We start from the raw sequence: 24,786 nt of genomic DNA on the forward strand, positions 1-24,786 counted from the left end.
TTTACGTGACATCAAAACTTATGTAATCCATGAACTCTTGAGTAAAGAGACGCCAACCATTAATAAGTCTTCACTTAATAACTTTTACAATTTGTCATCTACTCCTTCTTTTTAAAAATCCCTTTTTAGTATATTTTTTTATGGGTTTGATGTTTCTTATGTTGTAGAAAATAAAATTATCTCGTACACACACATAAAAATGGGTAGGCTCATGTGGGGTCATGTTAAAAGGAGAGAGAGAAAAAAAGATAAGCTTATACACTTTTATGAATATATAAAAAATAATTTTATCTCCTAAAACATGAGACACATTAAACCTATTTTTTAATTGCTTATCTAATATGTGAAATTTCTAACTACAATGGTGTGCTATAAACCGAGTCTGGTCCTTAGTTTTGGATGAGAGGAAAGAAAATAAGAAAAATGAAGAGACTTGAAAGAAAATTTGAATTTTGATTTTTTAGATTTTCTTTATTCTACATTTTTCTCTCCAACCAAATAAGAAAAAATCTCAAATCTTAAAAAAAAAATTGTTCATATTTTCTTTCTCTCACTCCAAACATAAGGTGAAATGCTCTTTCTCTCTTTCTCAATTTATGCTTAGCTAATTTAGTCTCCTATGAATTTAATAGTCTTTTTAGTTTAAAATTATGCTAATAAGTCCTTTTAATTTTCAAATAGCACAAGAACAACTACAACTACCTAGAGAAGAGTGTTTTTTCCGATATAATTTTAAAAACATTTGTCATTTTAAAGTATCTAACTTTATGTCATTTTAGATCTTAATCGTTGATTTCCGTCAATGAACGGTTAAGATTTATTAAGTCAAATTTATTAATTAATTAATAATTCATAATAAAATTTAATAAATCCTAACCGTTGATTGACGGAAATCAACGATAAAGACCTAAAATGACATAAAGTTAGATTCTTTAAAAAAGATAAATATTTTTTTCATATATATATATATAGAGAGAGATATTAAAATTAGGTCTCAATTGGCCTAGCAGGTCATACATAGACAGAAGTCGATAATCGGAACATGGCAATGCATGCCTTAAATTTACTTGCTTCTTTTTTCTTCTTTTTTAAGTACAGAATGTACTTGCTTCTTTGTGCATAGGAAAGTTAAAAACGAGTTCGATTTTGCAACGTACATGACTCTAACCCGAACCTTCTGAAGCAAAATTTTAATTTTGAAGGAGCATAATTAATAATCGTCCGTTGTATGTGATTGTAGATTGTGACAATACTAACAAAAGAACCCTGTCAGATGGTTATTGTCTCCTACTTCAACTGTCCCCATATTTCTAAAATTTCCATCTACTCAATTTTAATAACGAAATCATGGTACTCAATTTTAATAACGAAATCATGGAGCTATGTTTCACAAAGATTACGTTTTATACACTAATTTCTTCTTTTTTGGGAGAGAATGAAATTTTCCCATCATATATAATAAATAATTATATTTCTATAAATCTTGGAATCTTGAATTTTTTTCCGTGCTCAAGATCACATCAAGTTAATAAATGCTTAAACCATAAGTTACTCACTGGCTTACACCCCATCTTTCTCTAACACAAACCTCACAACACAATTGTCACCGTTTTCAATGCCCTCGTGGAAGAGATATACCAAAGTATAGAACTTTGGCCACCCATTTCCACACTTGATGTAAACACCCCACACATTTTCCAAATTATTGGCCACAAATTTTGCTTGTCACTTCTTATAGCACGTGACTTAGTAGCACAGGGTGTCCCTTATCTTTACTCTTAACTCCTTTTTCATTCCCAACCCATTCATTACAAGGCATGATAATCAACCTTAAAAGTCATTGATCATATGCCCTCCAAGGTGACGTCTAAGCTGCTCCTCTTGCAATTGTTGTTGTTGTTGTTGCTGCACACCTTCAACATGGCCATGCCTAAGACCCAATGTTAGTGACACAGACCCAAGTCCTCCAATCTCAATTCCACCACGTCTATATGGCACAAAACCCATCAGTGTACCATCCATGCTAGAATTCATACATTCCAATCTAGACCGTTTCTCTTGACTCCATTGTTCTGCATTCAACTCGCTTTCCTCCACATTGGTGGCTATGGATGATGAACCCATTTCAATATCCTGATATTGGTTTTCAGGTATTGAATGCATGCCAAATTTGCTCATTGGCTTATCCACTCTAGGCTGTCTGGTACTACCTTCAGTGCACGAAGTTCCCTCATTTTTACTAGAGTTCTCGTTGGCACCTGTTGTTGTTTTTGTTTCAAGCATGTGTATTTCCTCAACCATTGGCTTCCACACACGAACTCTGGCATTTATAAACCAATTTGATACCTACAATAATCGGTTACAGTTACACCATTATTTTAGCAGTATATTACATTAAACAGCTTAGCAAAGATAGTAATTATATGTCAATTATGGAGACACATAAAAAGCTACAAATGTGAACATATGTCAAAAAAAACCAAAACCACTCCCCCGTTAAACCCGACTAGTTGTATAATTGCAAAGAGGCTGTTTTCTGGATTCGAACTCGTGACCTTTCGATTATGAAGGAATAGTTTTACAAATGTGAACATATGTCAATTATACAAAATTCAATAAACCGAATCAAAAAGCCTACAGGCATAATAATGAATTTAAAGGAGTAAACCCCAACCTGGTTTCGAGAAAGACCTGTTTGAGTAGCCAACATGTGTTTATCAGTGTCTGTGGGGTAACTGAAAAAAAATTCAACAGCCAAAAATAAAAAATAAAAAACACAATTCAATCTCTTTTTCTTTCTTTTTGGAAGACAGAGAAGAGTCAGGGAGCTAGAAAGAGACACATACGGATGAAGAAAATGCTCAAATAACCAAGCTCTGAGAATTGCCACTGAACGTTCTGGTAAGCCTCTCTGGGGCCTCCAAGCATGCTGTTGGGGTTCAAGAAGGCCCGTGGCAACTCTGCTAGATTTGTTCTTCTGATAGTTATGATCAATGCACCTTAGCCTTTCCATGTTAGTGTCAACTTTGCTACTAGTGCTGGTGGAAGGTATTGACAAATCCTCTCCCAAGACTTCGCTTATAAGCTTAAGCTGATCTGAGATAGAATTTTTTAGGCACCTGAAGTGTCTTGTTATTGACTTGAGAGCCAACGAGATATAAGGAGTAGCATAACTAAGACCCGCTACTGACTCAAAGGATGAAACAACCATTTGCATCTGTTGATGGTACTGCTTGAAATGCCTTGTAACCTATTATATATTTGCACAATGCAACAGTGTCAAAAGCAATCTTTTAAAAGATTTAACAAAAATTTATAACCAGCTCGATCTAGGATAACCTGGAGAATCATATTACTCAAGAAGAGGGTTATATTAACAAATTTTTTTTTTTTTACAAACTACACTATGTCTTACCGGTAAGACACTCTTAGACTTCACTTAAGAGTGTCTTACCGGTAAACATAATTTGGTTTGTAAACAAAAAGTTTGTAAATATGACTTTCCCCTTATTTTAAACCAATAAAATTACTTTGACTTCACGGGAGCAATTCATCACAAAATCTAAGATTTTTCAAATAACTGTAGCATGCCTTGTAAAGTGATGATGTAGAAACATATTAACATAATATTTGTTTAACTTCACAGCAATCGAGATTCTTTTTAGCCAACTTTGTACAAGCTGCATGTTGAAGTACATTTTACAGACAATAAATACCAACAGGTACCGGTCAATTTGACCAAGTTGACAGTAACCAGGTGGGGCATTCCAGTATTAGCAATAAAGTTAAGTTTGCGAGTAGAAATGAAGGGGATTGATTGGATGCAGCGTCCACAATTTTGCTCTGTCACTGCCTGAAAGGCTGAAACTATGGTAACTCCAAATCAACCAGGAGTGAAACAATGCAGTCATATCCACATAATCTATATATACCCATTATTCATCACCTAAATCAAAACTTGAAAGCGTTTATCTTCAGAAACTTTGTTTGGAGCACTAAACTGTTTCGGAGTAATTACACATCGACATCTAAGTGGGTACACAAACGGATTTGTGATTTACAAATGCATACTTAAAATTTCCTCTAGTCAGCAACACATTATATTTATATTCTTACAGTAAATGTAATTCATTTGTAGTAGAGGATGGAAGGAATACGAAATTAGCAATTGAGGATGACACATTTTCCAAGTAAAAAATGAAAGAACAACAAAAGAGATGAATCTTAGACCAGTACAATCATTATGTTAACAAGATTAGATACATTTAAAATTTACATAGCCAGTTCCATGGTGATGCCAATTAGGGAGCTAATTTAATTTGTTGTATGGGATAATTACAAAATTAAAAAAAAAAATCTTGATCAATAAATTTCCATTCTATCAACAATTAACCATTCTTATTGATAACTACTCAAGAGGTCAATTGAGGGCAAGTTGACGGTACTTTACCGAGAATTCCTATTTCATAATTCCCCATATCATTTTTGTCAAAGCAATATGCAGAGATAGATTCAATAAAATCATTCAAAATTTCACTCTTAGAATTCACAAGACATTACATTAAAAAATAATATTATATGAAGACCAACAATTTATCAATGAAATAAACAAACAATGAAACATTAAACATTATGGATGACAGAGAAATTAGTCAACACTCTCAGAATCTACAACCAAAGGCGACCTATAAATGTAATATAATGTTCGATAATGAACTTGTTTCTTATAATCATTCCCACCGCAATGCGTCACCTCAATTGAAGGTCTTTTGATTATATAACAGCAAATAGTAACTTTAGAGCACTACAATAATAAACATTAAAATCAATTCATACAGGAGTAATGAACTTTATCAATTTTCTTTTTCATTCTTCTTTTCCGAATTCACTAAGTGTGAGGAAACCTATGACATAAATGTAGGATTTAGATGAAAATACATCCCAAGTTTAAAGGCGATTCAAAGCCAAGGCACCACCAACAATGAGAAAGAAGGGAACAGGATAAGAGCAACAATTAAAGAGACCACAAAAATGAACTAGAAAGTAAAAAGGAATAGATTTGACCATAAGGAGGCTACCCAATCAAAATAGCATTACCAACAACCCAAGTTGTATTATATTATATAATGTGATGAGATCTTTATTCTTTTGCCCTTTGTGCCTGTACTCATATATTTTAAGGATATATACCATGGTCCTGGGTGAGTTGAGAAAAACATTTATTGCTTGTTGATTATATTTAATAAATCTTTACGATAGAACTACCACAAATCACAGAGAGTACGGTACCTTTATAGCAACTACCGAAAGCTATAAGCTACAAAAATCGAAGTACATTGAAAGGAATGGACAAATTAAAATGCAAACTAGGATACAATTTTGTTTCCCCATATTCTGTGGACAGTGAGATATTAAACCGGGTTTTAACTTTGCAACCAAACTTTTCAGAAAAGCATTTGGCCTTTTTCTTATTACAGTAAGTTTCTGACAGACATTATGCCAAAATAACTAGATAGGAAGGGAGTAGATCCTCTCACGTGGAAAAGTGGTCATGTGGTCATGTTATTTGATCACAACCACTCATTGATGATGAGATAAGAGACAGAAATGTGTATAATTTTTAAATGACTAGTTGTGATCAAATAACATGACCACATGACCACTTTTTCACATGAGAGGATCTACTCCCAGATTGGAAAGCAACTAATAAAACAAAGTCATATATGGGAACAGTGAGAACCAACCTCCTCTTGCATGTACAGTAGCTTTGCTTTCTTCTGTTGATAATCCGGCCGCGAAGAAAGACAAAAGCTACCACTTCCGGCTCCCATATCAGCACTATTTTCGTTTGAAATATAGAACATAGATGATGAAGAACCTGAATTACTAGCATTATTTGTGGCAACCCCAGTTTCATTGACTGTGACAGTATCAGCAGAAGTAGAAGCACTAACATCTTCAGAGACCCTTTCTGAACCATCACATGTTTTCCCAAATTTTGAACCAGAGAGACAGCAAAACTCATCTAACAATTGTTGAGCAGATTTTAAGAATCTTGAACTCTTAAGAATAGTAGCATACCCGGTGAAAGGGCCAAGGGGACCCACATTTCTATAACTAGCCTTTGAAGTTAACCCAACCGTGTCTTCTATAGAGGACTTCACAATAGACTTCATATACTTCAAACATTGAGGATCCTTAGAAATGCCACTTCCAGATTGAAGGTCATCTGATGCAGTCCCATCTTCAAACTGAGAAACACAAGGCTTGGATTGTGCATTTGATGATAATGATAAAGATAAGCTCTGAGGATTAGAATCAACCGTTCGATTTGTCCACCCAAAACGCAACGGATTATTATTCTGATTTCCATAGCTTGGTTGAGGTTCAAATTCATTAGCATCACCTACCCAAATGCCATGGCCAGTTTGCTGCTGCTGCTGCTGCATCAGTGAAGACATGTCTGATCCATGAGCACTAATAGAAGCTGACTTAACAATATCCTGCAAAGCATTCTGATAAAGTGGAGATGAAGAAGAATGAGGAGGATGATGATGATGATGCATTACACCTAATTGCTTTTGAATTTCTCCACCAGAAGCATTGTTAAATTGTATTTCAGTAACTTCATTGTAAGTGGACACATTGTTGAGCTCAGCAGCAGACAGAGAACTGCTTCCATAATTTACAATCCAATCACAACCTTGTTGATTCTGTGCACTGCTTCTCCAATTTCCCAAATAATTACACTGTTCTTTTTGGGAAGAAGAATGAATACCAGACAAGGAATGAGGAAATGAACCATACTGATGCATCATTAGCCTGCTACCAGATTCAGCTGCACCTAGTTCCTGATACTCCAATCCGTTCCTTTGCAAAGGGTTTGAAAAGTTTTGCATTTCTGATGAATAAACAGCAGGTTCTTCATCAAGCAAATTAGAATTCCTAACATTCCTAACTGGAAGAAGATCCAAGTTAAACCCAGGGTGTAATAATGATAACTGTTCCATATTGTTAGGAAATTCCTGTGAACTGTTCTGGATTCTCAATTTATCCCGCCGAATTTGTTGCGCTACATGAGATTCAGGCCTTAAGCTGCTCATTCCAAAGCCTCTTATTAACTCATAAACAATGAGTTAACCGACCTTACATGTTTAATTAATTAGAAAACAATAAGAAAAAAAAAAGTCAGTTATAATTTCACATTTTTTCTAACCGAAAATTAAATTAAAATAACCACAAATTGCACTACAGGTGAGAGGGAGGGAGAAAACTACCATAAAAATATAACACAATAATTACATTACATGTGTGGGCAAGGCAAAACTGAGAGTGAAGAAACCGATCCAGCATCGTTATTCTATTCACTTTGTAATGGCTCAAATAAAGCTACTTACTTGTTCTTGTTTCCTTTATCAATTCTCACTACCTTTAACTTGCCGTAGGAAAAAAACGAAGACACCAAAAGCATTAATAATTCTCTCAAAAGCAGCTCCATTACATGATGCTTTTCCACCCACCAAACGGTACAAGAACCACCCAATTACGTAAAACAACATGACAACGTTAATTAATCACCATGTCTAACGAGTGAAACCCTAGTTATGGGGTTCCATTCTAAAGGATCTAGTTACTGACTCTCACAAACAACACACAGCTAGCATCACCAATATCTATAGCAGCTTCTCTTCTTTTTTCACTACTAGAAAAATCCTATATAGCGAGGGAATTGCTATCCAAATTTCGTCGCTAATTTTATCCTCGCTACTACTTATACCCCGGCAAATTTCCTCGCATAATCGTTTGCGATAGAATTTGCGAAGGAAAGTAGTAACGAGGATGAAATTAGCAAGGAAATTTTCCTCGCTATATGATTTTTCTAGTAGTGTTTTTTAAATAAAATAAAAAATAAAAAATAACTTGAGCTAGCAACGGTAGTGGAGACACCCTGAAAGCATAAACATATTCAGAGAAAAGCACAAAGAAATAAGAAAACACAGCTACGTTGGATTAACGAAGAAAACGACGCAGCAGACCCCCCCACATGAAACGAGAAACGACATATAATAAAAATCAGAAGTTTGAAGAAAAATAGCCAAGAAAAGAAAGGAAACGTGAAGTTTATTATTGGCGTATTAGTTGGTGTAGACAACTGAAACCTGTGACTCTGAGAAAGGAGGGTAAGGTCATTTACATGTTTACCTGTATATCGAAACTTTGGCGATGGATACTGAACCTTTCAGATGAGATTGAAGAAAGCTACCACCACTACAAGCCTAGCATCACCATCATTATCGTTGCCCGTTAAGGTTTGACGTTTAAATTAACGTAAAGTTCGCAGTTAAAAGTTTAAAGTTAAAAAAAAAAAAAAAACGCAAGCAGATGAAAAATGTGGCCATTGTGGTTGGGGCCCCTACCCTTCGTTACTCATCTCCCTCTTTTTTCATGTCTGTGTTTTTTTCACCCTTTTCATACTCACTGTGTGTTTGAAACCGTGTGTATGCGTATGTGTGTGTGTGTCTGGGGAGATGCAATGGAGTTTTTGATTCTGATTATTAGCTTGCTGACTTCCTCAATCATCTTTTATTTTCTTTTTAAATTTAAGTGCTTATTTTTATATCACTAAAATGTCAAAATTAGATTTTTTAAAAATAAAATAAAATGTGAAAAATTTAAAGAGATTAGTACTTTTCATGATGTAAAAATTGATTTTATTTTCCATATACATATAAAAATATATGAGGGTTATATTTTTTTTCTCTTTCTTCTCTTTACATGACCTCATATGAGTCCCACATAATTTTATGTGTATATAAAAAATAATTTTATCTCTTATAACACGAGAAACATTAATCTCAAATACTCGTCGCCATCAAAAAGTTGGTTTTTAACATGTGTCTCTAAATCAAAAGTTGAGAAATAAAAATAATATTTTTTATAATCTAAATTATTTTAAAAAATAATAAACATTTATGTATTTTAATTAAGAATATAATATTTCTCATATTATAGGAAATAAATTTTATTTTCTACTCTTCATATAATCCACACCCTTTTATATGTTTGAGTGTAGCAGTTAAATTGATCTCCTATATCATAAGAAATATTAAACCCTTTAATTATAAAATTTATTTTTAATTTTTAACTAATTCCTTAATGACACTTGTTAAAATATTTCTAATAATTGTAATAATTAGTGTTATTTTATTTTTTTTGATAAATCACAAGTATCTTCCTCATAAGGTAATTTTATGCTGAGTGAATACAGAATTAAGGCTTTAAACCCTTTCCACATATAATATTGAAGAAGATCGAACTTATCCTTTCACCTCACGGCTCCACCTGTAAAACCCGATCCAATCCGGCCAGGTTGACCCGGAACCCGGTGAATCGGTCATTGGATCGGTTCGGATTAAGCATTGGACCAGTCAAACATCGACCCAATCAAATCCAGTCAAAATCCGGACAAAATCGGTAACCCGATGACCCGGTCGAGTTATGCGTTAAAAAAAATAAAAAATCAAAATTGTTTCATCTTGTCAGGAAAATGTAGAACTCATTTTTAAAAAAAATTATAATTTTTTTTTTAGTGTGGAAAAAATTTATAATTTTATTTGCTAGTATACTCTTCTACAATGATCTCAAATTTTAATTTCCAATACTGAAGCAATTTGCATTATAATAAATTAAAATAATGTGACATATGTCATTTTAATGTAGTTGAATTTGAAAAATATAAATTCAATGTCTTTTGAGAGGTATGTTTATGGGGATTCTGAGTTGCAATTTAAATTGACATAATAATAGCGTGCATTTTTATTTATTTATACTTTATGTTTTTTAGCTTATTTAATGAACCTTATTTAATTCATTTTAGATATAAAGAAAGAGTGAGGATATTCTAACTACCAAAAACTCTCACTACTATATTACTACCCATTACATCACCATTCGATCAAAGAGAGAGAATATTAAAAAAAATTTGAAGAGAGAGAAAATATTAATCTAATGGTAATTAGATAGGTAGTAAGTTGGTAGTAGAAAATTTTAGTAGTTAGAATATCCCTCCTCATAAAAAATATAATTAAATTTATATATTCATATTTTTATATATCTATATATATCCAGATCAATCGATCTAACGAATAACTCAATATCCCAACTCAATCGGATTTAATAATAGTGTCAGTTACTCAATTTTCATGCACCTTTAATGTTATAATTTACCATTACCAAAGCTAAAAGAAAAGAAGCAACGGTCATGGTCATAATTTCAAAAGTACCATCTCCAATCATAAATTGAAAAAAGAAACACTGTCAGTAACATACTTTTTATTATTAAGCCAGATTTTACATTTATTTGAAGAAATTAATGTTTATAATATTATAATTAAAAAAATTATACACATAAAAATATATAGGATCTATATAGAATTATATAAAGAAAAGAAAGAGAAATACTATATGAGAAATATTTCATAATAATGACAACATGGAAAATACTAATTCATTATTTAAATTATGAAACAAGTTTCCAACATAACTTAATATCGAAAATGTTATATTTATTATTAATTAAATTTATCATTTTTGCAATTAAATTAATCACCATTAGATCAATTTTATATCCGACGACTGACAATCAATCCTTATGACAATTAATCACCTTATGATCAATTTTACTCTTCATTTTCTTACTTTCTCTCTATTTACTCTCTAGGTTTGCAAATTCTCACTTCCTTTTAAAAAAAAGTTGCTATGAAACGCTATTAAACCACAAACCCTTTCAGATGGAAAGGCTATGAACAAATTATCATTAAATTAGAATATAAAAAAAAGTAAGTTTTGGGTTTGAATCAATAACTGCCTTAATGGATGCCTCACTACAAATATGATTGAACTTTTAGTTTGGCAATCTTTTTACTTAAAACAAAAAAACTTGATAGTGCGATTGTTTGAAAAAGGATTGCAAAAAAATTAAATTTCATAATTTTTGACAAAATAAGTTTTGAGAATTATGACGGAATTATTTAGTTTCAGAATACTTACATGCCACAAAAAATGAGCAACTTATGAACTCTAGCACAAAAATATCTCAAGAATATATTAACAAGATTCTACAAATTGAAAAGGTTAGAAGGTACAGCTGTCGCCTGTGGTGTCGATTAATGACCAACTCCTCTCTCATCTACCTTTTCTCGCAGATAATCAAAATCAATGCTGTCCCATGTACGGTCAGGTCTGCTGTTGTTACATGAGAACAATGATCAAACTATCACTTTTTGTTAAAAAATTTATCTAAATATAACGCGAACAGTATTTGCTACTATTTTTTATCAGATTGTCACATGTCATAATTCGCTATCATGGTAGCAAATTTTGTGATCAATAATTTCGTGACACGTGGCCATATTGCAGACCAAATTCGCTTTCACTCAATGTTATTAAACCCGGACCGGTGATCGACTTGGTCGGGGTACCGGGTCAGTGGATCACTGGTTCAACCGCATAAACCGGATATGTATATAAATTTATATTTTATACTTAATTATATAATAAATATTTTAAATGGTGCAAGTGAACTAAGAACCAAATGTAGCTTAGTGGTAAATACTACAATTTATATCTTCACAATAAGGGTTCGATTCCCACTAGGTGCAATTTTTAAATAATTCTATTAAATAATATGATATATATATATATATATATATATATGTATATATTAAATGGTGCATATTAACCAACAAATAAATTCAACCTAGTGGTAAGTTGGTGTTGGGCATACTCATGAGACTCGAGTTTGAACCCCAGCGGTTCCAAAATTCGAATTATTTTTTCCAAAATCGGTTCGACAATTTATACCGGGTTAATTACATATTCGGTCCGTTGCAAGAATCGGACCGGTTGGTGGGCCGGTTTTCTCAACATTGCTTTCACTGGTAACGAATTATGACACGTCAGTTTTTTCCTGCAAAAGTGTACGTGGCAGTCTGGTAAAAAGTACTGTTCGCGTGACATTTGGATAAAAAATTTGTCAAAAAGTGACATTTTGATTATTGTTCCTGTTATCTGTCTAAAGGAAAATTTTAATATGGTCCAAGACTACCATGATCCTTTCATTGAAAAATTGATACTTGGACTAAAATTTGTTTCTGTCTCATCTCTCCGGAACAGTGACCATTTTGCCACTGTTCGCAAAAAAAAAAACCAAAATGTCACGTCAATAGTAAATTTTGCCGAAATTCCACGTGGCATATTTCGCTACACTGTGTAGCGAAATATGTGTGCAAATAATTTGCTACACGGTGTAGCGAAATATGCCACGTCAGAACCAAAAATGCCACGTGTCAAACGGGGAGAAATTCGCTACACAGTGTAACAAAATTCTCCCTGCCTGACACGTGGCATTTTTAGTTCTGTGCATTCTGACGTGGCATATTTCGCTACACTGTGTAGCGAATTATTTGCACACATATTTCGCTACACAGTGTAGCGAAATATGCCACGTGACATTTTGACAAAATTTACTGTTGACGTAACATTTTGATATTTTTTTTGCCAACAGTGACACTTTAGTCACTGTTCTCATCTCTCCTCTCTCTCTTTCTTTCACCTTCGCCCCAAAAAAAATTGTGTCGGGAGCACACAAATATCACTTATGTCTAAACATGAACTTAAATCAATCATATTACTTGGTTAAATTTTTTTAAAAAATATTAATTTAATCTTTAATATAAAACTTCTCTAACAATATTTTTGTTACGAGGAAATTAATATTCGTATTATATGAGAGAAAAATTCTTTTATACATATATATTAAAGGAGAAAAGAGAGAAAAAAAGAATAGAGAAAAGACAAAAAATATAAAGTGGACCTCTTCTCTAATATGTGTGCTTGAGAAAAAATTTCTCTTGTATAACATAAAAGTCTATTTCCCCTTTTGTTATCCGTATAAAAAACAATTTAATGCCTATTTTATTATTAAAAACATAATTCATATATCTTTTCTTTAAATAATTAAAGTAATATTACTTTTATCTTTAAAAAAATATTTAATCTTATCTCTTATAATAGCCACAGTGAAATTTAAATCTATAACCTCATATAAATTAGCCAAACCCCAACTTATAATCTTCTTTTAAGAACTCATTTCTACCCTCTAATACCAATTTTAAGGGGGTGTTTCGAAATTTTTTTAGAATGCTAGAAAAGTGGTAAATGGGATTCACAAATGACCATGGTTGGTATAGACTAGTGAAAATTTGTATAGGAAAACAATTTGATTGAAAATTTTTTGTAGTATAAAATTGAAGAAAAATGCATACTTGAGAATACCACCTTGATGGTGATATTTTATTTTTCCCAGCAAATTCAAATTTGTAGCAATTTTACACCAAAATTTTTCTGATAATATTTTGGCCTACCGAATAACTTTTATTTAACTTTTCCATCATTTCCTCGATAATTGTATTTCTTTGATAAAAAAAATTCTCTACCAAATACCCCTAATGAACTGATTTTTCTCATTTGCTTACCTTCGTTAGAGACATGATATATATAACGGAAATGCAAATATTATATTACATGAAAACAAAAATCATGTCATGCCGATAGAAAAACATGTTGGGTTTATTTTTTATTAAAAGAGTGGGTGCCAGATAATATTGTGTCTATAGGAAACCCACATCTTGTCCTGCAATATGAGAGACATAAATCGGCTCTTTGACCGAAAGGGAAATTTTATTCCTTTAATTTTTCCATCTAGTATTTGATTCTCAATATTTACCAATAAGGGTTGTCTAGTGTCGTGGCAGGGGGAGCAACAATGAGTGCCACCCCCCTCTCTCGCGGCACTCACACATTTTTTTTTCTTTAGGTCATGAGTGCTTCCTCCCCCCGCAGCACTAACACTTGGCACAATCTCGTTAGTTTCATTACCGTAAAACTTTGGAAGACTTAACTTTTGACTCGGGTATCCAAATTAAATATTTTTTTATTTCACATAATTTTCGAGATCTACGCAATGAAACATCATTTTGCATATTTTTATCTTCCATAAACATAGTTCAATTTTGAAATAATAACTCTACGATCAAAAGAGCATTTAAATTCAAATTTTGGTGGGAAGAGATAGAAAATCTTGATTTGTTTTGCTTCCTCGATTTTCTAACAATTTTGTTAAAATTTTAATTAATTGAATTTCTGTTTGTTATAGTTGCAGCAGCACCTGTGCGAGATAATAATTAATTTCAAAATTTGTTTTTGTGAAGAAAAAGTGGGAGCAAAAATGGAGATCCCTGGCTGTAAGGAAAAAAGAAACAAAGTAGAGATAGATGATAACATGTTGGCCATGCTTGATGTCTCTGAAGCTACGTTTGTGGTACCCTTATTACAAAATCGAACTATATTTGCGAGAGATAAAATATGTGTGTAAGGTGTTATTGAATAGATCTCAAAAAGTTATTCGAAATAAAAGAATATCTTGATTTGAATATTCAAGTAAAAAATTATAGCATTCTAAAGTTTTACGGTAGTGAGATTAAAGAGATTGTGCCACTTGGCACCCTCCTGTGAGTGCGGGGGATTGTAAAAATTTCTTATTCTATATCTGATTGATGGTCAATATTACTAAAAATGTAGAGAGATTTTAAAAGCTGCATTGCTAACGGTAATGGTGGGTGAATAAAATATTGTTTGACATTAGAGACGGCATCACCGCACTAGTGGCGAGAAGACCAACATATTTTCTCATCTCTCAAAAATTCAAGAATACCACTATATTCTTGGATGACATTTTGCCTTAAAAAATATTCACAAATCAAAATCCTAAAAAATTATATTCCCGAAAGAAAAATTATAATTCTTATCTCAAATGTGGTTAAATATAATTCTCAGTATCACTTTCCTATGAAATCTAAAAAAAAAAAAAAAATCCTTTTATTAAAAGCCACTTAAAATCCATCCACCATTGAAGGCTACACGACCATATTGTCTTCTATTATTATTATTTTAAACAGGTACTTCTTTGGAATCTGATTCGGCATTCTCCCTAAAATGCAGGTACTGATTTTATATAAATATTACATATTTTATATAAATTTTATGAACTCAATAATAAAAGTTATAACTAAAGTAATCAAAGTAACATATGAAAATTACGGAATAACAAGCTTAATATCAAAAGTTTTTATATCAACCTTAATATAAATTAAAAGGAAATATGGTAATTACCAAACAAGTGAAACAACAATATTTACTATATAGACTGTGTAATATTTTCCATATTTTCTTTATCCGATAGTCATAAAATTTCTTAGTTTTACCTGTATGCAGTATGCTTATTTACTACAACAACAATATAGCAAAAAGATAAGATCAGAGCGTGGCATGGCGAATGATAGCTATAGCTAACCAACGTTAAATCATTTTTTGGCATATTTAATGCGTACAATGTCGCACCCTTGAGACAGAAATCTGATAAGCAGTCAACATATTGTTGGACCACGTGGGTCAGTCAGATTTGTGTATGTCTCGCGCAACTGTGTCAGGCCTCGTCCATAAGCTTATTTATTGTGATTGGATGGACATCAGGCACATGAACACACAAGGCTCTAATTTACGTAACAGTAATCTTCATTATTTTAATAAAACTTACGCGATCCAATTTCTATACAAATAAATCTTTAATTATTAAGGTCTTTTTAAAAATAATTAAACAACAATAAATGCTTAAAGAGTGTGAAAGACAACATGTTAGGGATTAGGGACAATTTTTAATAAACTAGCAGTTGCCAATCCCAAGATTAAGCAAGAGATAACTTTGGAGTTTGGACTATATATCACTGTTGTCCTCATTAATTGGAACCTAACAAATCTAGAAATAGAGCTGACATAAATCTTCTATTCTGTGACTAATATACTTACTATAATAAACGCAATTCAATGGTGGGATGATAAAATAAAAGGAGGGAGTTGTGTGTGTCTCTGTGTGTGTGTGTGGGGAGAAGGAAAGAGAATAAAGACAGGCTTTATGGGCTAGGAATTTAGTGTGAGCAGCTTTTCAATTTATTGGTAAATGGCGAATTATCACTGCCGCTAAGCAAAAGATATGCTGCAGTTACTGTAACCTGTCTGTCTGGGTTCGAACCCCCAAAACTCTCACTCTTCTGTCCGTTGAAAATTACAGGGTGCATTTGCAATCCGCAGGTGACGTAGTCTCCAGTTGCCTCGTATCCTCAACCTCCCCAATCTCTTGCTTTCTTTGTCTTATCTACAGTTCTGTACTTCTGTTCACAACCTGATATAATTTTTTTTAATACTGACAATTATTAAAGAATTAAGAATATTAAATATTAAGAAAAAATAATTTAATGATTTTCATTACTATGTATTTTTTAAGTATTTATCCAGGGTTTTATTACTGTTATGTTACATGATTTAAGTGTTGTTTCTAACATACAAAAAAAAATAGAGAGAGAAAGTGGAATGATAAAAGAGAAAGAAAAACATGTGGACCCCACATCTTTAATGTGTGTGTAGGAAAGTGATGTTATATCATGTTACATGATAAACATAAAACCCATTTATCATTAGAGAAAAATATGTATCATTTTGAAGGATATAACGTTGTGTCATTTTAAATGAGAGAAATAGATAAATTATGAGAGGGAATGAGTGAGAAAAGTTTTAAAGGTGTGAGTCTCACCTCACCTCTTTGTGAGAGTAAAAAGATATAAGATGTGTCATTTAAAATGTTACACATTTTTCCGATTATTAATATAACATGTTTTTGTAAAAAAGATTCTCATGCGTTTTTAAATTTGAAAATGTTCTTATTTTATAATATTTAATTAAAGGTAAAGGATTTCTCCGGTCAATGGAGATAAGTTATCTCCGCTAAGTCCAAAACGATATCGTTTTTAGATGAAAATTAAAGTGTTTTTGTAATTATAATATATTGCAGGATTATATTAATTTTTTTATCATTATAATTTTTTTAATCTTCTAATCTTAAAACGACGTCGTTTTGAGCTCACTGGAGATAATTTTATCTCCGGTGACTTGGAAAATACTTTTCCCTTTAATTAATATATATTATTGTAATTATGTAGTTGTGTTACTTTAATAATAATTTTATGTTTTACATATAATCAATGTAATATATATGAAATATACAGAAATATGAATTTATTTTAATTTAACAATAAAGCCTACACAATTAAGGGTGATCTACATTAAACAAAATTCACTAACCGAAATAGCAATAAATATTCTATCCATTCTTCATTTGTCTATTTATTTATATTTTATAAAATAATATAATTTTGTTATAGATTTTATCAAAACAATAAATTAAATAAACCTCATGATATTATTAACATACATAAACTGTGTTGATATAGAATTATGTAATAACATAATAAAATTTGCCGTAAATTTGATTCAAATTTAAATTTTTTATATAAACATGAATTGATTATGTATTATAAAATTTTATTAATACAAATATGTTGAGAAACAAGAGACAATAGAAATATAGAATAAATCTGTATATTGAATTGATTTAAGAGAATATAATATATAAATAGATACTAATAGATTTAATCCAGATCTAACTTAAATTCTAATGAAATAAGAAAATTAATTTCTACAAATAATAAATATATTTTAAAGATATTTTTTTCAACACTTCCTTGAAGTGTATAGATCATAAGCAATAAATTTGAACCAGAAAAATTAAGAAATATAACATTAAAATAAATAAATGAAGATTTATTCAAAATATTAATAAATAAACCCTTATTAAATGACCCTGTAACAAAAAATTTATCCCTTAACAGGACTAGCGGAACTTAAACATGATAAAAAATTTCCGTTGCGTAATGTTTCGACATACCCTCTACAACTGATTTTTCTAATGCAACATCTCAAGTCATTAAACAGTATCATATCTACGAATTTTTATTCAATATTTCTCGACTATTTTTATATTTATAGGTTTATTTTTTAATCACTATTTGATATATCTTTCTGATACGAATAGGATGTTACAGTTATATGAAAAATAATATATTTTACAGTATTGATAATATTTAAAGTTTTTGCATTTTGTCTAACTTATAATTTGTGTTTTTATGTAAATATTATATATATTGAAATTTTTATCTCGTGTCTTAATCCTTTCACATTTTGTAATTTTTAAAATTCGCTATATTAACAAATTTGTATCAATGTATCTGAATGTGTTTTCTTTTTTAATGTATTTGTGTTTTTTACGGTTTTAGTAACATGATAGTTACAATTGAGATTTTATTTAAAATCTGAAGCAGGATAAAATATCGTAAAACGTAAAATTTTAATTAAAAAAATTTATAAAAATCGTAAAAACATAAAAGTATTTAAAATTTTAATGAAATCATTTTGATTGAAATAAAATCATAAAATTACATATTTAAATCAAAATTATAACTACTGCTCTCAGTAAAACAAAAAGAAAACTTATGTCCCTCGTTTATAAAAAGAATGTTAATTTGGGCCCTAATATGTTAACAAAAAAATAATGTTAATTTAAAGATTAAATTAATGTCAATAGGGGTATTAAGAAATTAAATCAATATTTATTTGAAGTATTAAGTAATTATGTTTAGCCATTAAAAGAAAAGACTACAAAAGGAACAATCCCTAATAAAGTGGACTACCATAGCTCTTAATTGTAGTGAGGACCCTGAGGTAATACTATCACGTCACTACAGAAACCCTACATAGGTTCCTACATTTGCAGAGGGGGGGGTGGAGCACATGAAACCATTCTGGTTTGAGGGCTTGCCTTGCCCTCGCTGTGTGGTTGAACGCGAGTGAGTGTCCACAGTATAACACCACTCAGTGCATGTCACGATCAATCTTTCTTTTCTTTTTTCCTATCACACTTCTCTCACATACCCTCTCTTTTTTTTTTTTTATCTTCTTCTTTTGCCACTCGGGTTTCCCTATATTCACGCCACTGCCCCTTGTCATGTTCCTCCGGACTCAGACGTGAAAGCCTGTCTAATCGTGAAGACTTAACATTTATCACTTGTACTATTTGTTGCTATGTAAAATGTAATGCTCCTAAAGTAGGCCATGTGTACGTACCCACATTTTAGGTAAGGGTTAGCCAACAAAAATATCGGTGTCTTACATTAATCTTAAATTTTCAATTTGTCATTTTCTGAAAAATAAAAAATAAAAAATATGATATCGTTGTTGTAGGCATAGGCATAAGATTCTCACATCTAGCTGGCAAATGGGGTCGATATGTGTTCAAGCTTAAAGTAAGAATAATAAAATTTCACGAAAAGGCACATTGGAGTATTGGACTATCCTTCACTCACATTGACCATTCATTTGCTTAATGACACGAAAGCATCTAAAGAAGCGGCGTCTCTTTGAGGGAACCTTACCATTTTGTCACGTTTGGATAAAAAAAATTACTAAACTGTTACGTTAACAGTAAATTTTGCTAAAATATCACGCGACATAATTCACTACACAGTGTAACGAAATATGCCATGTCAGAACCAAAAATGCCACATGTCAAATTTTGAGAAATTCGCTACCCTATGTAGCGAATTTTTCAAAATTTGACATGTGGCATTTTTGGTTCTGTGCATTTTGACGTGACATATTTTACTACACTATGTAGCGAATTACTTGCATGCATAATTCGCTACACTGTGTAACGAATTATGCCGCGTGGTATTTTGGAAAATTTACTATTAACGTGACAGTCTGATAATTTTTTTTACCCAAACGTGACACTTATGCTCTTCTGTTTCTCAAGTTGCAAAGGGACAGGACCCTTCAATTCACATAGGATGTTATCGAAGCTCAAAGCCATAACAAGGGTCTTTGAATTTAGAATAGCTCTAAACCCGCTTTTGCCAAGAAGGTTTGCGAATCACAATGATGGACCCTTTTTTGATAAAAAGTGGGTTGCAATGAGAATAGGGTTTTTTCGTGGTACAATGGGAAAAAGAGAACCAATGAGAGTAGGCTTTGTTGATTGTTGAAACGCGAGCATCGTAGTAACATTATTATGTATTCCGAAATGCTTTGGCCCCGCTAGGCACTTGATTGATTTGCTACCACAACTAGTGAAATAATATCCTGTGTGCACAGATTTTATTAAACTTAACTAAAATACATAAAAAAAATTAAAAAATAGAGAGAAAGATTATACTTACAATCTATTTTTGTTTATAACTTTTTATAACCATAATCTTAACCGTTGATTTTCGCCAATCAACGGTTATTATTTTCGCAAATTAAATTTATTAATTTATAATAAATAATAACTGTTGATTGACGAGAATCAACGGTTAAGATTATGGTTGTAAAAGATTGTAAATAAAAATAAATGGTAAGAATAACTATCCTAAAAAAAAATATTTAAAAAATTCAAAAAGTACGATTAAATTAAAAACTATTTAAATGAAAAAATAGCATACGTAAATTTTTGAAAAATTCAGTTATTTTTCACTAATTAAATTAGAATTTAATAAATAATGGTTAATAAACGACATCAAATCAAGGATGGTTTCCTAATTGACATTAGTCAATGCCCACCTTCCTTAAATATACATATATTTTTTGGCCCCTCCTCTTCTTCTTCTGATAATATGGGAAAAAGGAAAGTTATCCCGTTGTTTCGTGAAATATTGGAAAGCATGCCAAGTTAAAATATATCACGACTTATGTTTTCATTAAATATTTGAATGAATAGTTAAAATCTAGGAGGAAGATTGTTTTTCTTTTGCAAGATGTAGATAAATTTTATCTGTAAGAATTAAATTTTAATGCACCGTAGGTAAAAGTGTCATTTAAAATTATGTTAACATCTTATTTAATAAATTTAATTATGTTAATAATTATATAAATATTAACACCATTAAATATAAGTGTTAATAATTTTTTTCACAAATAATACATTAAAATCAAGATTTATTTGTGATATATCAACAAAGGGAAAAGTGTTTATATAACTTATATCATTTCACTTTCACAAAAAAGTGAGACTCACACTTTTATTTTTTTTGTCAACTCTCTCTCCTCTTTTATTTATCTCTTTCTCTTTTTTAAAATAATATAATTTTATATCCTTTAAAATGACACACACTTTACCATCAACAAGTAAATTCAAGTATTAAACAATTTTGTATACTACTATTTTAGAATTATTGGCATGCAAGGTTATTTAGAATTGCCAGGTGCCAGAGGTGTTCTTTATCGTGAAAAGGGAATTTTACTGAAGAGTTAATAAAAAAGGAGCACATCTTACGTGCAACCGTTGTAGATACTACTGTCATTAAGAATTAAACATGTCTGTTTAAACAGTGTTTTTGTCTTTTACATTTTACCGTGTGTGCTTAGATGTTTAATTTTTATTGGATAGATGTATATAAAATTGGGTGCAGCGGTAGTATATTAAAAATTTCCATAAAAAACTTACAAATTTTCTGCATCGACCGCACAATTTTAATAATTGCAGCAGACATAAGTAAATGAGTTCCACTTATTTGATTTTTTAAAAATAAAATAAAAAACACTAGAATTTGAAATGTATCCCAGCGTTACTGCAATTTTTTTTTTTTTTTTTTGCACTAACAGTAAAGCTATAAAACCTTAACGGACCGTTTGGTACGCGGTATTCTTCGGGGTTCATGGGAAACCAATTTTTTTTAAATTTTTAATTTTCTGATATCATCGTAAACTGAATGTAAAAATTATATTTTTGAAAATCAAGATTTTCTAATAAATTTTTTTTTTTTTCCTTCACCAAACAATTCCATGTAAAAATGATGAGATTACGATTGACCGTAGCGAAGTGAAATTGATACTTCAAAAGAAATGGGTGAAGAAAAAGAGAGAAGAAAGAGATTAACTTTCTGCCTGTATTTGTGAGTGTTTAGTACGTAAGGATAATCTGCACTTGATAATTTTATTATTTTTTACCGATTAACTACATCTTAGTACACTGCAAATCACATTTCAATCCTGAAAAAGTACGTTAAACATGTTATATGAAACCTCACTATTAAATCAGGTTACCTTTACTAAAAAAATATTGGAAATCAAAACATGCCATCGTAAATGCAAGTAATATATATACTTTATCTTTTTAGATAACATAACTTATATCATTTTACTCTCATAAAAATATGAGATCCACACATTTATTTTTTTGTCAACTTTCTCTCCTCATTTATCTATCTCATTTTCTCTCTTAAAATAATATTATTTTACATCATTTAAAATGACACACACTCTTTCTATTGTTAAATATTTAATACCCAAACAAAAAAGAGATACTCAACTTGAAAAGCTCATTCTGTTCATGGAAGCCCTACTTGTAAATGGTCAAGATCAATTCTGAACAATCCAGTACCAAACAAAGCATTGCGGTGTTGCTGTTAATAACCTCTAACCTCGTCCTGGCCTGCATTAGAAATTTTATCATGGGGCCGTATTCATCTCTCTTATATATATATATATATATATATATATATATATATATATATATATATATATATATATATATAGGGTTTGTTTTTTCTAAAGTTAATTTAGATAACTTTATCTAATGTTCACCGAAATGACGTCGTTTTGGGCGAAAATCATATTGTTTTTGTAATTTTAATTTATTTCAGGGTTATAATACTCTTTATCATTCTAATTTTTTTTTTCAACCCCAAAATGACGTCGTTTCAATGAACATTAGACAAAGTTATCAAAAGTAACATTAAATAATTTTTTCCTATATATATATATGGTTTTGCATTTCTCATTTAAAATGAGATTAAAAAAATTTCTATACATACATAATTCAAATAGGTCCTACCATAAATAAAAAATAAAAAAAATATTATACGCAAAATAATCTCTCACAAACATAATAAAACAGTTCTCCTAATAAAGGAGAAAGTGTTTTCCGATATATATATATATATATATATATATATATATATATAAAAGAAAAAACGAAAGAGTTAATAATACATTTGAAATTGGAAAATTTTGAATTTTAAAATTAAATAAAAATTTAAAAAAATTTGACAAGATTTTGGGGCCCGCCAGCCATTGTGCTCCACTCATTTGTTTAAGAAGAATTTAATCAATTTATAAACTCATAACTTATATTTTGGGGTTCATCATTATGTAATGTTTCGTTATTTGCCGAATATAATTAGGGTTTATTGTTTCTCCATCAAATTGAAACAAATTATTTCCGACAATACTAAAATCATGTCATTTTGGAAATTAAGGAAATTAATGACGGATATTTTAAAAAGTTTATTTATTTCTTGTTATATAAATTTTGCAAAAGAGAAACTATAAACTCATATAATTATCGTTGGGCCATAACGAAAACAGTTCCTCTTCAGTAGCTGTCGACTTAATTGAGAATGGGCTGAACAATATAATCTCGGCCCAAATAAAGGTCAATTAGCGCTGGCTCATAAGCATTAGCAATCCAGTTACATAATCAGATCAAAATACAATAATATCAAAATATCATTAAGCTAAGGGATACGGGTTTGGAGCTATCTAAAATGTTTATCAATTTTTTTTAATAAAATTCAAATATTAATCAAGGCACAATTGAAGATTTTACGAATCAAAAGTTTGAATATATCAACCTGTAAATTTGTAAAATTCGCATTTTTTTGAATTTACAGTGTTAATTTTTTTCTGAGCCTTTTAACTTATGCGTCTCTCTCGAATTTTCTTCTTTAATAAATTATATGTTGTTAGAAAAATGCTATCATGAAAGATTTCTTACTTAATTTGATTTGGTTTGGATTTTGTATTTCAAATAATAAAGATTTTATTAAAATTTTATTTTGATTATGATTTTTATTCTCTTGAATTATAAATATTTTCTAAGTGTCTGATGTAGTTATGTTCTTCAAACTTTCTTGCATTATTATAATATTGGAGTTTCTTTTTCCTCATACTTAGAGCATCTAAAATCCTACTTAAAAGAGTACTTCTAGCTTATCCATTTACATCAACTCTCGTTGTCCATATAGATGTATTTTTTAATAATTAGCTGTTTCGTTTTATTTTATTATGTAGATACATTCTAAAATCAAATTCTATATATATATATATATATATATATATATATATATATATATATAAGAACCACAGTTTAGGCAAAAAAATGACCTCATAATTACCAAAGTACCAAATTGAAAAAAGTAGCTGAACCATAAGCAATTTGGATTTACTTCTTAATTTATGTAATGATAAATAAAAAAGAATGCTCCTTCACAAAGCGAGCATTCCCATCCATGTTGTACTTTCTAGAAAAACAAAGAATTGAAATGAAAAACCAAAAAAAAAAACAAAAACAACAACATACATCATCATGCTTGCTTTATGCTATTCTCGCACCTATCAATCCATTCCTCAATAGATGAGGCCATGGACCATGTAACACGCTCTTTGTTGGTATAAATGAAGAAGCTGAACTTCCCCGTACTACCACTGCTGCTGAAGACGAAAAGAAGGTAATTACAAAGAAGAGCCACGTCACTAAGAAGAAAAGCCACATCATTCACTCTGTTGCTAGCTCAGCACCTGCTTCAACGAATATTACGGAGCCCACGTGATGAAGAGGTTCTTAATTAGTTATAGCTATTAGTTTGCATGTTGGACACCGACAGCTGAAGTTCCTCGTACTGGACGGAAAGAAGGTAATTACAAAGAAGAGCCACGTCACTAAGAAGAAAAGCCACATCATTC

General features: G+C 30.8%; 1 protein-coding gene across 3 annotated transcripts; it reads right to left on the bottom strand.

Annotated features, from left to right (window-relative positions):
- Window positions 1-1,513: 1,513 nt before the first annotated feature.
- Window positions 1,514-8,260, bottom strand: LOC133318667 (BEL1-like homeodomain protein 8). 3 transcript variants are annotated; one of them, XM_061520716.1, is made up of 5 exons: window positions 8,203-8,260; window positions 5,745-7,145; window positions 2,847-3,250; window positions 2,675-2,735; window positions 1,514-2,346 (listed from the first exon to the last, which is right to left on the bottom strand). In XM_061520716.1, the coding sequence occupies exons 2-5, from the start codon at window positions 7,101-7,103 to the stop codon at window positions 1,831-1,833; spliced, it is 2,340 nt and encodes a 779-aa protein (XP_061376700.1). In that variant the 5' UTR covers window positions 7,104-7,145; window positions 8,203-8,260; the 3' UTR covers window positions 1,514-1,830. The 3 variants fall into 3 exon arrangements, with proteins under 3 accessions (XP_061376700.1, XP_061376701.1, XP_061376698.1); XM_061520717.1 differs by lacking the exon at window positions 8,203-8,260 and adding an exon at window positions 7,398-8,084; XM_061520714.1 differs by lacking the exon at window positions 8,203-8,260 and having other exon boundaries at window positions 5,745-8,084.
- Between the last annotated feature and the right edge of the window lie 16,526 nt (window positions 8,261-24,786).

Source organism: Gastrolobium bilobum, unplaced genomic scaffold, assembly GCF_033153095.1.
Source record: "Gastrolobium bilobum isolate Gb01-03AN ecotype WA unplaced genomic scaffold, APGP_CSIRO_Gbil_v1 utg1425, whole genome shotgun sequence".
Taxonomy (NCBI): domain Eukaryota; kingdom Viridiplantae; phylum Streptophyta; class Magnoliopsida; order Fabales; family Fabaceae; genus Gastrolobium; species Gastrolobium bilobum.

Bases quoted from the DNA above. Each gene is read 5' to 3' on its own strand.
- LOC133318667 (XM_061520716.1), bottom strand. From the start codon at position 7,103: ATGAGCAGCTTAAGGCCTGAATCTCATGTAGCGCAACAAATTCGGCGG. The intron at 2,736-2,846 runs GTATGTGTCTCT...ATTTTTTTTCAG, and splicing joins TTTGAGCATTTTCTTCATCC to TTACCCCACAGACACTGATA. The intron at 2,347-2,674 runs GTTGGGGTTTAC...CGATTATTGTAG, and splicing joins CAGGTCTTTCTCGAAACCAG to GTATCAAATTGGTTTATAAA.